Raw genomic sequence first — 13,626 nt, 5'->3', positions numbered from 1 at the left:
TCTGCAATTCATAAAACATCACCTAGTGCTGGGTATCTCCTCTAGTGATGCTCTGACATGGTCTTGATTAGATTTTGCTAGTTTGAATGCTAGTACAAACACACTTAAATTACAGGTGCTGGTCATAAAATTAGAATATCATGACAAAGTTGATTTATTTCAGTAATTCCATGCTTCATGACATCGAACCATTCATCAAACATCGAAGTGCGCACATCAATCTCGTAGGATCCGCAAAGCAGCTTTCTGTCACATGTAGATAGTAAACAGAGACTCTGACGTCACATTCCAACTTTTAGCACATGGTGACCCCTAACTTTTTGCTGGTACTGCAACTCGCGCACACGTCACGTTAATTTCTGAGGACCTGTTCAGAGGACGCATCAAATGAACAGTGGGAAAGTGTGGCAGCCATGATGCGTGCGTGTACGCATTCTGAGCATGAAGTATTAACGAGCCCTAAGAATGTACTGGAAACTACACTGCTACTAATAAATCATCAAACTGTAACAAGCACATCTCCCTTACTTTTTGTGTCATGGCAATGCACTCAACAGAAATGAGTTGTACTGTTTTTAAGAACTATTTGAAATCAAAACTATAGCACTGCATTGTGGGACAAAATTTACTGTAACTGGTGAAGGCTACTAGCTTATTTATGACTTAACTCAGTGGATGAAGACAGTTACTTACCGCCATGCTGAAGGAGCATCTTGGCAATATCTGTATGTCCATTGTTAAGTGCATCATGCAGTGGAGTCATCCCTTCAACCTCACTAAGGAGATCCAACTCAGGGCAGAGCTGTAGCATAATGTGGACACATTCTGTGCTGCCATGATTACATGCTTCATGCAAGGGTGTCCAACCAGCATTGTCTGCATCCGAACACAAAATCAAGCAAATAATTACAAAAGAATACAATGAACAAAAACTTAGTTATTTTATTAAATTAAAATTTTATTGAGCACTTATTCATTTTCTGAGCTTGCATAATCTAATACAAGAAGTACTCTAACAAGAATTCCCAGGTTGGGAGAACAAAAATAGGGTTAGATGAAATTTAGTACTGCTAATATATATAACCAAATACTGCCATGAGCAAAATATAGAAAGACCTCAAAGCGATTGTCTGGGTCAGAATCTGTACCCTGATCTTTGGTGCTGTAAAACAGCAGCAATATCTACTGCTTCACCATGTCACTCTATATTGGTTTCCCAACCATATACCTATAGAATCACATAAATCCAGCTTTAGTGGGACATAGCCAAGGTCTACACTAGCATTATTAGGAGTAAAGCAAAAATCAATTATGGATCTGGCATCAGTCTATTAAAAGTCATAGCAACATACAAACCCATATCCATCCTGGGACAATTTAGAAAAATGGAAAAGCAAAGCACCTAGTGAAAATATAGACAATACATAATGTTTATCACAAAATACAGTCACTTTTAGAGAAATGTATATACAATGTTAGATACTTTTGTGTGTACTCTCTTTAGGATAGCTGAAACTTACTATAGAATCAAAGTCATACCTTTAGCATTTATGTCATTTCCTGGTACTGAGAGCACATTGACCAATGCCTCCGACTGGTTCCTCTTGCAGATCTTATGCAAAATGGTTTCCCCTTTAGTGAGTAAATGAAGTAAATAAAATAAAAAGATATAGTACATTAACAAACTGTAAAATAATCAAAGATATCAAATATCTTATATTTGATCTCAGAAAAAAACGTCTAAAAGAAAAAAAAAAAAAACATTTTCTTGGATACAAGGAGATCATCTTATTTTAACTGCAGACATCAAGTCAGAATCAGGAAATAACCATTACAGTTACTTCAATGGTTCTACAAAATTGGTGGTATAGCCTTTGCATAAAGGCAACACAAAAATGATCTAAAGGACTTTTTGAACATTATTTAAACTTAGATGAAATTACTTTCATGATGTATGAAAAATTTCATACCAAGCAGTACCAGAAATAATTTAGAAAGAAAGGTATTACACCTTAAATCAAAAGAGCAGTGGGGAAAAAATGCCCCCCAGATAACACCTAAATTAAATAATAATTTAATGTACAGGTATATGACTTTCACTATTATACTAAACCTTGGCATTAAATCCACATTTAAAACTGTGATTACATCTAACACTATGCTTTTTGTTACCACTTCTCACTTTCCCACCTTCATGTGCTGACATGATAGGAAGACTAATGTTACCTAAAATTTGTTAATAAATCCTTATCAAAGTGTCGTTTACAAGCTTGAGCCTAGTGGTTTGCAGGTGATAGGGCATGTATCAGAGTTAAGTAACTTTTAAATTACTGCTTCCAAATAGGCATGCTACAAAACAAAATTAATGTTGTTAATAACGGGTTTAAAACTACCACCATGGGAGCAGACCTTCTGAATTTCATACAGAGGGTACTTTTTTTTCCTTCTTTCTTTCCTTCTCTCACTTAACAAATTTTAAAATGTGTCTCTCCCTAGTTCAATCAGTATCAGCCTCTGTGTAGATCTCTGTTAATTTTGCACATGATGTCAGCTTGAAGAGTGACCTCTGGCCAATGTGATGCTTTAATTCCATGTGACCTGGGACACTTTTGCTACATAAGTGCTGTTAGGCTGCTTGCTATTATACTATTTTCATGCCAACTGATTATGGATCATTGGCTGAAATAAAAGACTTTGGAATGCAAATTCAGAAAAACTGGATTCAAATTTGATTTATTTATCCTTGCCCTATACACAAATAAATGGTTTTAGCAAAGTAAATATTGTGATTGAACTGCACTAACAATTTATTTTTGAGCTTTTTGAACTTTAGATGGAGTGCTTTATCTTTGATTTTTTATCAATCTGGTTTTCATTTTAAAAAACTTTAGTGCCACTGACTTACACAAAACATTTTTTTTTAAAAAAGATAATTTTATGCTTGTAATTTGATAAAAAAGGAAACAAAGTATTCACTGCTAAATTTGTATTTTTTTCTGCGACTGATGATGTTTTTTCTTTTTCCACTATTCTGATAAGGTATCATGCTATTTAACAAGTTTTGCATACAACAAAAATCACCCCTTAAAGAAAAAAATCATTTCCTACCATTATGCTACTGTACTGTCCCGTTAGAGCAGAAAATATACAATCAGGTATGGATCGAATTTCATTTGTGACAGATAGGAGGATTTATTCCCAGAAGAATAATAAATGGTGTGTATTTTACTGCCATGTTGTGGGGCCCGGGGATTCCAGTACAGTGTATAAAAAATGATATGATTATCATAGACTGCCTGATTTATCTCAAGTAATTTAACCCACATTTTCTCTCAAGTAATGATAATCAGAAAAGTACATTTTGCTTAAAATGAATAGTAAAAATAAAACTTAATTAAAACAATTTAAATAAAAATACAATTATCTACAAATTACTGAATACCAGGATAAGTTAGTATATTTCATTTATATAAACTCTTTTGTAAAATACACATTTCATACCAGGTTTCTCAGAAAAATACTCCATCACTTTTGTTAGATTTGCTGTTGTAAAAATTTTATTTACATCAGTAGATCGAGGAGACTGGTTAACAACACTTATGGAGAACAATATTTTATGGACCAGTCAAGCTAATTAAAATTTCAAATGGCACCAAATTGATGTTTAAAAAGAGTACAGGCAGGGTGGAATGGGTGGAAAAGAGCTTCAGGAGTAATTTGTGACAGACGAGTATCAACAAGAGTGAAAGGGAAGTAGCAAAACCAGCTATGTTATACGGGCTGGATGACGGTGGCACAGACCAGAAAGCAGGAGACAAAGCTGGAGGTGGCAGAGTTAAAGATGTTAAGATTTATATTGGGTGTTACGAGGATGGACAGGATTAGAGGGTCAGCTCAGGTTGGAAGGTTGGGAGACAAAGTCAGAGAGGTAAGATTGTGTTGGTTTGGACATATAGAGAGGAGAGATGCTGCTGCAGAGCTGCTAGGTAAGTGGAAAAGAGGAAGGCCTAAGAGATGATTTGTGGATGTGGTGAGAAAGGACAAGCAGGTGATGGGTGTAACAGAACAAGATGCAGACGACAGTAAGATATGGCAACCCCTTAGGGGAGCAGCCGAAAGAAAAAGAAGACGACAGAACTGATGTTTAAATGCACCAAAATATTTTTAGATTTGTCCCAACTTTAAGAATCTCTGTAATATCAAACTTGTCAATTTAAGATTATGATTTGAGAATGCCTACTAAACAGTCTTTATTCTGGTACAATAAAGCTCCTGTACATATGTGCTCAGATTTTGCTATCAGTTAAGCCTGTGTTTTAATGCAGAATTAGTCACTGAAATCGAATGATTGTAAGTATAGTATTGAAATAAGTCATAAATGGAGAAGACATTGTATTCACCCCACACTAATCAAAAATGTGTTATATGTGTTTTAGTCACATTTTAGTCATTACACTGGTAAAATAATAAACATTATTTTGGTCTCAAGAAACTAATAATAAACTAATAACTAAAAAATGATACAAACTTTGCATTTTCAAGAATTATATATGCTATTTAAGAAGCTTGGTTAACTGCACATCTCTGGGATTATGCACATTTTTTAACACGCTTTATGGTGTATAACTGGAGAAACTTTCCTTGTGCTTCAAAATACTGATCAATATACAGTACATCAATTTTTATTTCAGAAGGAGCTGCAAACGGATGTGTGGAGGTGTGTCTGTCTAGAAGTGAGAGGTGGAGTTGGGGGAAGGGCTCCACATCCGAGGATACAGAAGTGAGGCCAGCACGTCGACAAAGCGAAACCTCCAAAGAAAGAGTCACTCGCTTAGCAGCTAATACAGAAGCAAGGTGAGCACATTGGCAAAACGGTATCCCTTTTACTTTTTCTCCCTCCGCCAATACACAAGCGAGGTGAGCATGCTGACAAAAGGAAACCTCTGAAGAAAGACAGATGCTTAGCCACTAATGATCACTGGCTGCAGCTTGAAGCGGGGCGCTACCATCGAGAGAGATGTGGAGAGAGCAAACCAAATGAACAACTTCTTTAACAGATTTGACCACCCTAACCCACTCCCACCTTGGAGTACTGCATCCTCCAACCATCCTTCTGCTGATGCCAGCATAGGAGAGACATCCCCACCCACAATTACAGCAGCGCAGGTGAGCAGAGAGCTGAGGAGATTTCATGCCAGCAAAGCAGCAGGTCCAGATGGAGTATCACCATGACTGCTGAAAGCCTGTGCGCTGGAACTGGTGAGTTCTCTACAGTGTATCTTCAACCTGAGCCTGGATCAGGGGAGTGTCCCGAGGCTTTGGAAAACATCTTGTATCACCCCAGTCCCAAAGGTATATCAGGTCCTAGTGAGATGAATGACTTCTGGCCTGTTGCTCTGACATCACATGTGATGAAGAACATGGAGCGGCTGCTGCTTCACCACCTGAGGCCACAGGTCTGCCACGCTCTCGACCCTCTGCAGTTCACATACCAGGAGAAGGTGGGAGTGGAGGATGCCATCATCTATATGCTACACCGATCCCTCTCCCACTAGGACAGACGCAGTGGTGCTGTTAGAATTATGTTTTTGGACTTCTCTAGCGCCTTCAACACCATCCAACCTCTGCTCCTTTGGGACAAGCTGACAGAGATGGGAGTAGATTCACACCTAGTGGCATGGATCGTGCACTCTCTTACAGACAGACCTCAGTATATGCGTCTCGGGAACTGCAGGTCTGACATTGTAGTCAGCAACACAGGAGCGCCGCAGGGGACTGTACTTTCTCCGGTCCTGTTCAGCCTATATACATCAGACTTCCAATACAATTCGGAGTCCTGCCACGTGCAAAAGTTCGCTGATGAAATTGCTATTGTGGGCTGCATCAGGAGTGGGCAGGAGGAGGAGTATAGGAAGCTAATCAAGGACTTTGTTAAATGGTACGGCTCAAACCACTTACACCTGAACACCAGCAAGATCAAGGAACTGGTTGTGGATTTTAGGAGGCCCAGGCACCTCATGGACCCCGTGATCATCAGAGGAGACTGTGTGCAGAGGGTACAGACCTATAAATACCTGGGAGTGCAGCTGGATGATAAATTGGACTGGACTGCCAATACTGATGCTCTGTGTAAGAAAGGTCAGAGCCAACTACACTTCCTAAGAAGGTTAGTGTCCTTCAACATCTGTAATAAGATGCTGCAGATGTTCTACTGGACGGTTGTGGCGAGTGCCCTCTTCTATGAAGTGGTGTGCTGGGGAGGCAGCATAAAGAAGAAGGACGCCTCACTCCTGGGCAAACTTGTTAGGAAGGCAGGCTCTATTGTAGGAATGAAACTGGACAGTTTAACATCCATGGCAGAGCGACAGGCACTGAGCAGGCTCCTGTCAATCATGGAGAATCTCCTGCATCTACTGAACAGTGTCATCTCTAGGCAGAGGAGCAGCTTCAGCGACAGACTGCTGTCACTGTCCGGCTCCACTGACTGACTGAGGAAATCGTTTCTCCCCCACACTATGCAACTCTTCAATTTCACCCAGGGTGGGGTAAACGCTAACATTATTCAAAGCCATTGTTTGTTTTTACCTGCATTTTTTTATTACTCTTTAATTTAATATTGTTTTTTGTTTCAGTATGCTGCTGCCCCTTGGGATTAATAAAGTATCTATCTATCTAATGCACAAACGATGCAAGCATGTCTGCAAAATGAAACCTCCTAGGAGAGAGATGCCCAAAATAGTTGTTTTCAATTACCTGACATCTCTACATTTCAATTTCTTTTCTGACAATTTCATTACTTTCTTGGACACCATGCTGTACACAGCTAGTTGTAGGATAAGTGTGAAGCCTGCATTCCTTTGTTGTGGCTGTTTAGGGTACTGCATTAAAAAAACAATCTCAAGACTCCTTCAACTGACAGTGGATCAGTCGCATCATCATGATCTCAAGACATGAATCATGTATTTAAAATTCTCATCTAACTCTATAATAACATAAAAGTGGCACTGGGATTTTCTGGCTGTGGAGGATTTTAAAAAATAGGTGGGATCCATGTAATCCTATACCAAATTTGAAGCCCTTAAATGTATTAAAATATAATTTGCAACATTTTAATTGGGCATCTGAATTTACATAGGTCAGATTACATTAATTTCTGCTTACTAGTGGTGTGGATTGTGGGGGTAATGATGAAGAATCAAGAGTAAATATAACTCCATGCTGTATATGCCTGCACTATAAAATCTCCAGAGCATGCGGTGGATATTTTTTCTCTGTACACTTTCTATTTGTTTCTAAAATACATTTTAAAATACAGTTTAAAAAAATTATAGTTCTAGACTAGTTTTATATATATATCATATAAAAGACATTTAGACCCTTTTTTTGGAACAAGATTACCTCAAGACAACAGTTTAATATTTCCATAAGCACAGTTTAAAATCACTTTTTTTTGTCTTTATGAATCATAAATATGTTACTCATAATCAGTCTGTGATTTGACAATCTTATATAATTTCCTTATATGTAGTATTATTTTCCCTCCCTTCCACTTATCTTATGAGCTATTAATGCATACAATCCTCTAGGGATTATTACAGACTAGGGATGTCACAAAAAATAGCATTTCGGTACTAATTAGTTACCAAAGTTCTGAAAAACATTAGCGGTACAAGATTTAAGTATCTGTAGTACCGAGAAGGTTGGTACTGCACTCATGCATGACTGAAAGCACACAAATGACTTCAGAAAGCACAATAACATACAGTATAGCAAAAACTTGAGTGAAACTACATATAAAAATGGCAGATGGTTTCTGAACCAATTCCACAGTGGGGTGAAAGGTTTAATAATGTGAGCCTTGTCTGAGTTTTTTTTTTTTTGCTTTATTAAAAACAAGTTTTTTTTTTATTAACAAGTATGATTCCTGCACTCGGGTGATGAATTTCTCCTGTCTCATTCACAAAGCCTTTCCAAACATGTCCTGGTCTTTTTCTTTCTGACGTGTTAATTGGGTGCTGTATCATCAACACTGTCTGCCATTTTTATATGTAGTTTCACTAAAGTTTTTGCTATATGTCATAGTGCTTTCTAAAGTAATTTGTCCGCTTTCAGTTTTGAGATCTAAATAACAATACCAATCAAATAAGTTTTATTGTCCCTTATTTGTAGGAGGAGAAGTAATAACATGATTAATCACTTTCACTAGAGTCCTACACAATTCTGAAAAAAGAACAGAGGTTGTCTGATTGCAATAAGCTCATCTGTCCATTTTCTAAACGATTCAGGGTCGCGGAGGAGGGGAACGTCACATGCATTCATATAAGACTCTCAGATGTTTGAAGGACTTGTAGCACTAACAAGAAAACATTGATGCAAGACTAAAATGTAATAGTTATATGAGTTTTGTACGTTGGCAATGACATGAGTCGTTCCATTTGTTAATACTAAAATAAAATATCTTTAGTGTTACAATGCTTTGAAGGACAAGGCCCATCTTCTTATTTAAACATGCTCTTGTTAACAGAGATGCTTAATTAATGAAACACACAGCTAACACTAGAGGTTTAAGGTGGGACGGATCTACAAGTTTTTTTGTAGGCTCTGGTAATTCTAGTGTTAAGAAGGACAAACAAAACAGCATGCTTCATTGCAAATACAATTCTGTAAACTCTGAATCTGTGTCATTTATTTGTCTTTTGAAGGCAAACTAATGTTCATTTGTATAATCCATAAGTCAAAGTACACATCTTATATTTAATTGGTATGCTAAAGAATGAAATGCTTCCTTGCAGTTTTAAATTTATTAAGTACAAGTGGCGAAAGGCAAATTCTGTATTTGTACACAGGCATGCGCAATAACAAAGTCCGATCAGTCATGTGAGAAACCTTAAAAACAGCAAAACGGCTGAAATAAAGGATTAATGTAAATCTGACAAGAATGATTTCACACAGAAAGCATTATAGTTGCGAAAAATGTTTAAGAAAAAGAAAAAAAAAAAAAGGGACAGATTTGGAATATTAAACCACCATGAGTTTCTGATACTTGATATTTGAATTAATTTCCCTCATTGATTAAATATTACTCTCAGCAATATATTTTAACCAACTAACGATGCAAAAATAAAACATAGTGGTTTATTGAAAACCAGATTTAAATAATTTTGCTACAAAAACCAACTTTAAGGAGTTTGTTTAAATAGAAATATCCTGAAATATCTCTGTATTCACTAATTGAATATTATATACTTTATATTTTTTTTATAGTCAGTATGATTTTAGAAATATTTTTAAGTTAGTGGATAAGAAATGTCATTGAATAAATTAGAAATTTGCACATGCTAAAATATATCCGGTAGATCATGAAATATCATTCTTAATAAATCCTATGCTGAAATACACCTAAGATTATATACTCCCCAAATTGTTATTATACTAGGAGGGATACAATCAATAATAGAGGTACTTTATTAAAAATCCACTGAATAGGATTTTTGTTTTGCTCTGGTATCAAAGTATTGAGTATTGTAACATTTCACAAGTATTGGTATCAAATACAAAGATATGGTATTGTGACATCCCTATTATGGACTCATCAATTCTTCATATCTTCTCTGTTCTCAAGTAACTCCTATCAACAGATGAAGATTATGTTCACCTACACAAATTCTCTCTAGTCTCGATCACTGGGCAGTCACACAAATTTAAAAAAAAAAACAAAAACAAAAAAAAAAAATGTGATACACCAATGAACTATTAAGAGATTTTGGTACTAACGAGAGTGATGAGAAGTATCATCTGGTCTTTAAACTTTAGAGTGATTTGGTCTTCTCACTTTCAGCACCACAGGCAAGCAATCCCAGTAAATCCCATTTAAAATTATCAACAAAATAATTCATCCTCAAAAGATTATAAATTACTCATGCTCTCTAACATTTCTTCAGGGCTTTTAGTGATTATTAGAAGGAGGGATCACTTCTTTCGGCAACATTTTTTCCACAGTGTTGCTTATTCTAAATCTGCAAAATCTTGACCCCTCCTAGACTCTTGTCATTTCTGTTTTGAATTCCTTATAAATTACAAATTAATTCTCATGGGATTACTAAAACAACTGAAGCAGCTTTATTCCCCATTAGTTCTTGAAATAATGTTCCAATCTTTATTTGTGAACAGCCTTACGAGTCATATTTTACAACAGGTTATCTTCTGAAATCTCCACCTGTAATGTAATCAGAACTTCATTAGATCTTATATAAAACACCAATCAAATCCAACACTTCTTGCTTAGTTCTCTTTGGTATCTTTTAATCATACTTCAATTGGAATAAAGCAAATCTATTTAATTACCTTCCTGCTGAATTATCAACATGTTATAACAGGCTCACAAGGCTGCCAACAAAGTGATAAACTGAATCAATTCTTCTGATCACACCACCTCATCTACATTTGCCGCTTATATAATATTTAATATCCTTTAAAATCCCTGTTTGTGAGCTATAAGTCTATTTGCCATTTTATAAAAAATATATACTGTACCAATACTGCCAGCACTATGAAAACCTATAGACAGTGGAGAATGTGTAACACAGGCCTTTTAATTAAAAAAAAAAAAACAAACAACCACCCTATTAAGCATATACTCAATCAACTTTGTGACTCTTATTCTTTAAATGCATCTTTCTATATTCATTGGTTAGAGTTTATTTGTCTTGACATTTAGATTCAGAATGAAGACTCTCTTGACTCTGGATTAACAATTCATATTACTCATTGTGGTAGTAATGGCACAAGTGTACTCTACATTGGAATGCTAACTCTGGAAGCTCTATCCTCAATATTATATATTATGTTGTATAGTCCACATTGTTTCCATAAAATATAATTTTTCCCCTCCTAGGGTGAAAGCTGTCAGTGATGCTTACTAAAACAAAAACAATAAACTAGTAACATCAACAGATGAAGTTCAACATTATTTAAATTAACCACAGAAGGATTAGACTACAAATAAACCTAAAAATAATGTAACAATCTCAAGCTTATTTAATCCTACTTAGCGCCAAATGAGGCTGCAGCCAATCCCGGCAGCACTGGACAAAAGGCAGAAACCAGTCCTGGACAGAATGCCAGTATATCACAGGGAAAGCTCACCCACACAGGACCAATTTAAAGATGCCAATTAACCAATTGCCAATTACACATTCATCTGTTGGATGTGGGATTTTGTATTTTTTAAGGCATAAAGAATGAATGTTTTCAATTCATAAGTAATGTAGCTAAGGCTTCGGTACTAATTTGCCTCTCTAGATCTTTAAACTAAGAGAACATAAATTTTTTTAAATATCCTTGTAACCAGCTGAATTCCTGGAAAAGAACAAGGAATTAAAAGCAGCCAAAAAATAAAATTAATAACATAAAGAAATGGATTTTAACTACACACACCTTCATAACAGGTAACAAACCCTGTAGAACTACAAACAACCCTAGGCAAAGAATTAACATCGTTTGACCTGAAAAAGTAGTCTCTTTCTGTGGTACATCTTCTGAAACAGGATGGTCTAAATAAATTACACACATAAGAGAGTAGGTACATAAAGCAAACCACACATGCAGTGTTACCCAAATCAGAATGTGCATCTATGTGCTCCACTTTAGCCTGCAACCCAAATTCTCCTGTATAAAATGAACTCTAAATTCACACATTAAGCAACTGCACATATGAGCACTCTCTAAAATATTAGAGTCATACTAGAAAGAAAATGTCACCAAAGTTATAAGGCATGACTAATCATATTCAATTCTATGCCAGGAGTCATAGTGTTCTGGGGTTAAGCCAGGATATTAAGGATGTATAATGAGTACCTAGTGAAATAACCAGCAAATTAGAAAGAGAGAGAACAACATGTTTATACTGTTAACAATTATGAGAAATGTCTAAAATTGAAAGAGTACATCTGGGAAGGGTTATTAGTTCTAAAAAATCCCAAACAGTATTCTGGTACATCTGTCCAGAGCTTTGTGCATTATCTGTATTAGTTGTAATGGGAAATGAAGACTAGGCAAAGAATAGATAGGTGATTATGACTTTTTTTTTTTAGAATAAGTGACAATGTTTGTGAGAATAGACAAGAAAATGTAAACTGAGATGGTTGAGACAAACTTATAGTTTCTGTCTATGGGGTAGGGTTTGGGTCAACTGCTGTTCTACTACAACCAGCCCCAAAAGTCCCATGAGGATGCTACACAAAAGTTGTAATGGAAAAGTTTGGTTGAAAACTTAAACATGTATTTATGTTATACATTATCTCACAAAAGTGAGTACACCCCTCACATTTTTGTAAATATTTTATTATATCTTTTCATGGGACAACACTGAAGATATGACACTTTGATACAATGTTAAGTAGTCAGTGTGCAGCTTGTATAACAGTGTAAATTTGCTGTCCCCACAAAATGCAGTAACTTGATACACATCCATTAATGTCTAAACTGCTGGCAACAAAAGTGAATCCACTGTTAAGTGAAAAATGTCCAAATTGTGCCCAATTAGCCATTTTCCTTCCCTGGTGCCATGTGACTCATTAGTGTTACAAGGTCTCAGGTGTGAATGGGGAGCAGGTGTGTTAAATTTGGTGTTCTCGCTCTCACACTCTCTCATACAGGTCACTAGAAGTTTAACATGGCACCTCATGGCAAAGAGCTCTCTGAGGATCTGAAAAAAAGAATTGTTGCTCTTGCATTGCTGCAGAGGTTGTTGAGGGGTGGTGGGGATTGGGGGTCAGCCTGTCAGTGCTCAGACCATACGCCGCACACTGAGTCAAATTGGTCTGCATGGCTGTCATCCCAGAAGAAAGCCTCTTCTAAAGATGATGCACAAGAAAGCCTGTAAACAGTTTGCTGAAGACAAGCAGACTAAGCACATGGATTACTGGAACCATGTCCCGTGGTCTGATGAGACCAAGATAAACTTATTTGGTTCAGATGGTGTCAAGTGTGTGTGGCGGCAACCAGGTGAAGAGTACAAAGATAAGTGTGTCTAACCTACAGTCAAGTATGGTGGTGGTAGTGTCATGGTTTGGGGCTGCATGAGTGCTGCCAGCACTGGGGAGCTACAGTTCACTGAGGAAACCACGAATGCCAACATGTACTGTGACATACTGAAGCAGAACATGATCCTCTCCCTTCATAAACTGAGCCACAGGGCAGCATTCCAACATGATAACGACCCCACACACACCTCCAAAACGACCACTGCCTTGCTAAAGAAACTGAAGGTAAAGGTACTGGACTGGCCAAGCATGTCTTCAGGCCTAAACCTTATTGAGCATCTGTGGGGCATCTTGAAACGGAAGGTGGAGGAGCGCAAGGTCTCTAACATCCACCAGCTCCATGATGTCATCATGGAGGAGTGGAAGAGGATTCCAGTGGCAACCTGTGAAGCTCTAGTGAACTCCATGCCCAAGAGATTTAAGGCAGTGCTAGAAAATAAATGATGGGCACACAAAATATTCACACTTTGGGCATAATGTGGACATTTTTCACTTAAGGGTGCACTCACTTTTGTTGCCAGCGATTTAGACATTAATGGCTGTGTGTTGAGTTATTTTGAGGAGACAGCAAATTTACACTGTT

General features: G+C 36.9%; 1 protein-coding gene across 1 annotated transcript in view; it reads right to left on the bottom strand.

Moving 5' to 3' along the window:
- The window catches only part of LOC120532886 (SMC5-SMC6 complex localization factor protein 1-like), a 50,319-nt gene that overhangs the window by 23,675 nt on the left and 13,018 nt on the right, over positions 1-13,626 (bottom strand). The window contains exons 2-3 of the mRNA XM_039759353.1: positions 1,540-1,632; positions 694-876 (exon numbers count right to left, since the gene is read on the bottom strand). Coding sequence (XP_039615287.1) covers positions 694-876; positions 1,540-1,632 — 276 coding nt within the window. The remainder of the gene's footprint in view (positions 1-693; positions 877-1,539; positions 1,633-13,626) is intronic.

This window comes from Polypterus senegalus, chromosome 7 (genome assembly GCF_016835505.1).
Source record: "Polypterus senegalus isolate Bchr_013 chromosome 7, ASM1683550v1, whole genome shotgun sequence".
In the NCBI taxonomy this organism is placed as follows: Eukaryota; Metazoa; Chordata; class Cladistia; order Polypteriformes; family Polypteridae; genus Polypterus; species Polypterus senegalus.
The sequence above is the reverse complement of the archived record's forward strand: the minus strand, read 5'-3'. Positions and strand labels throughout refer to the sequence as shown.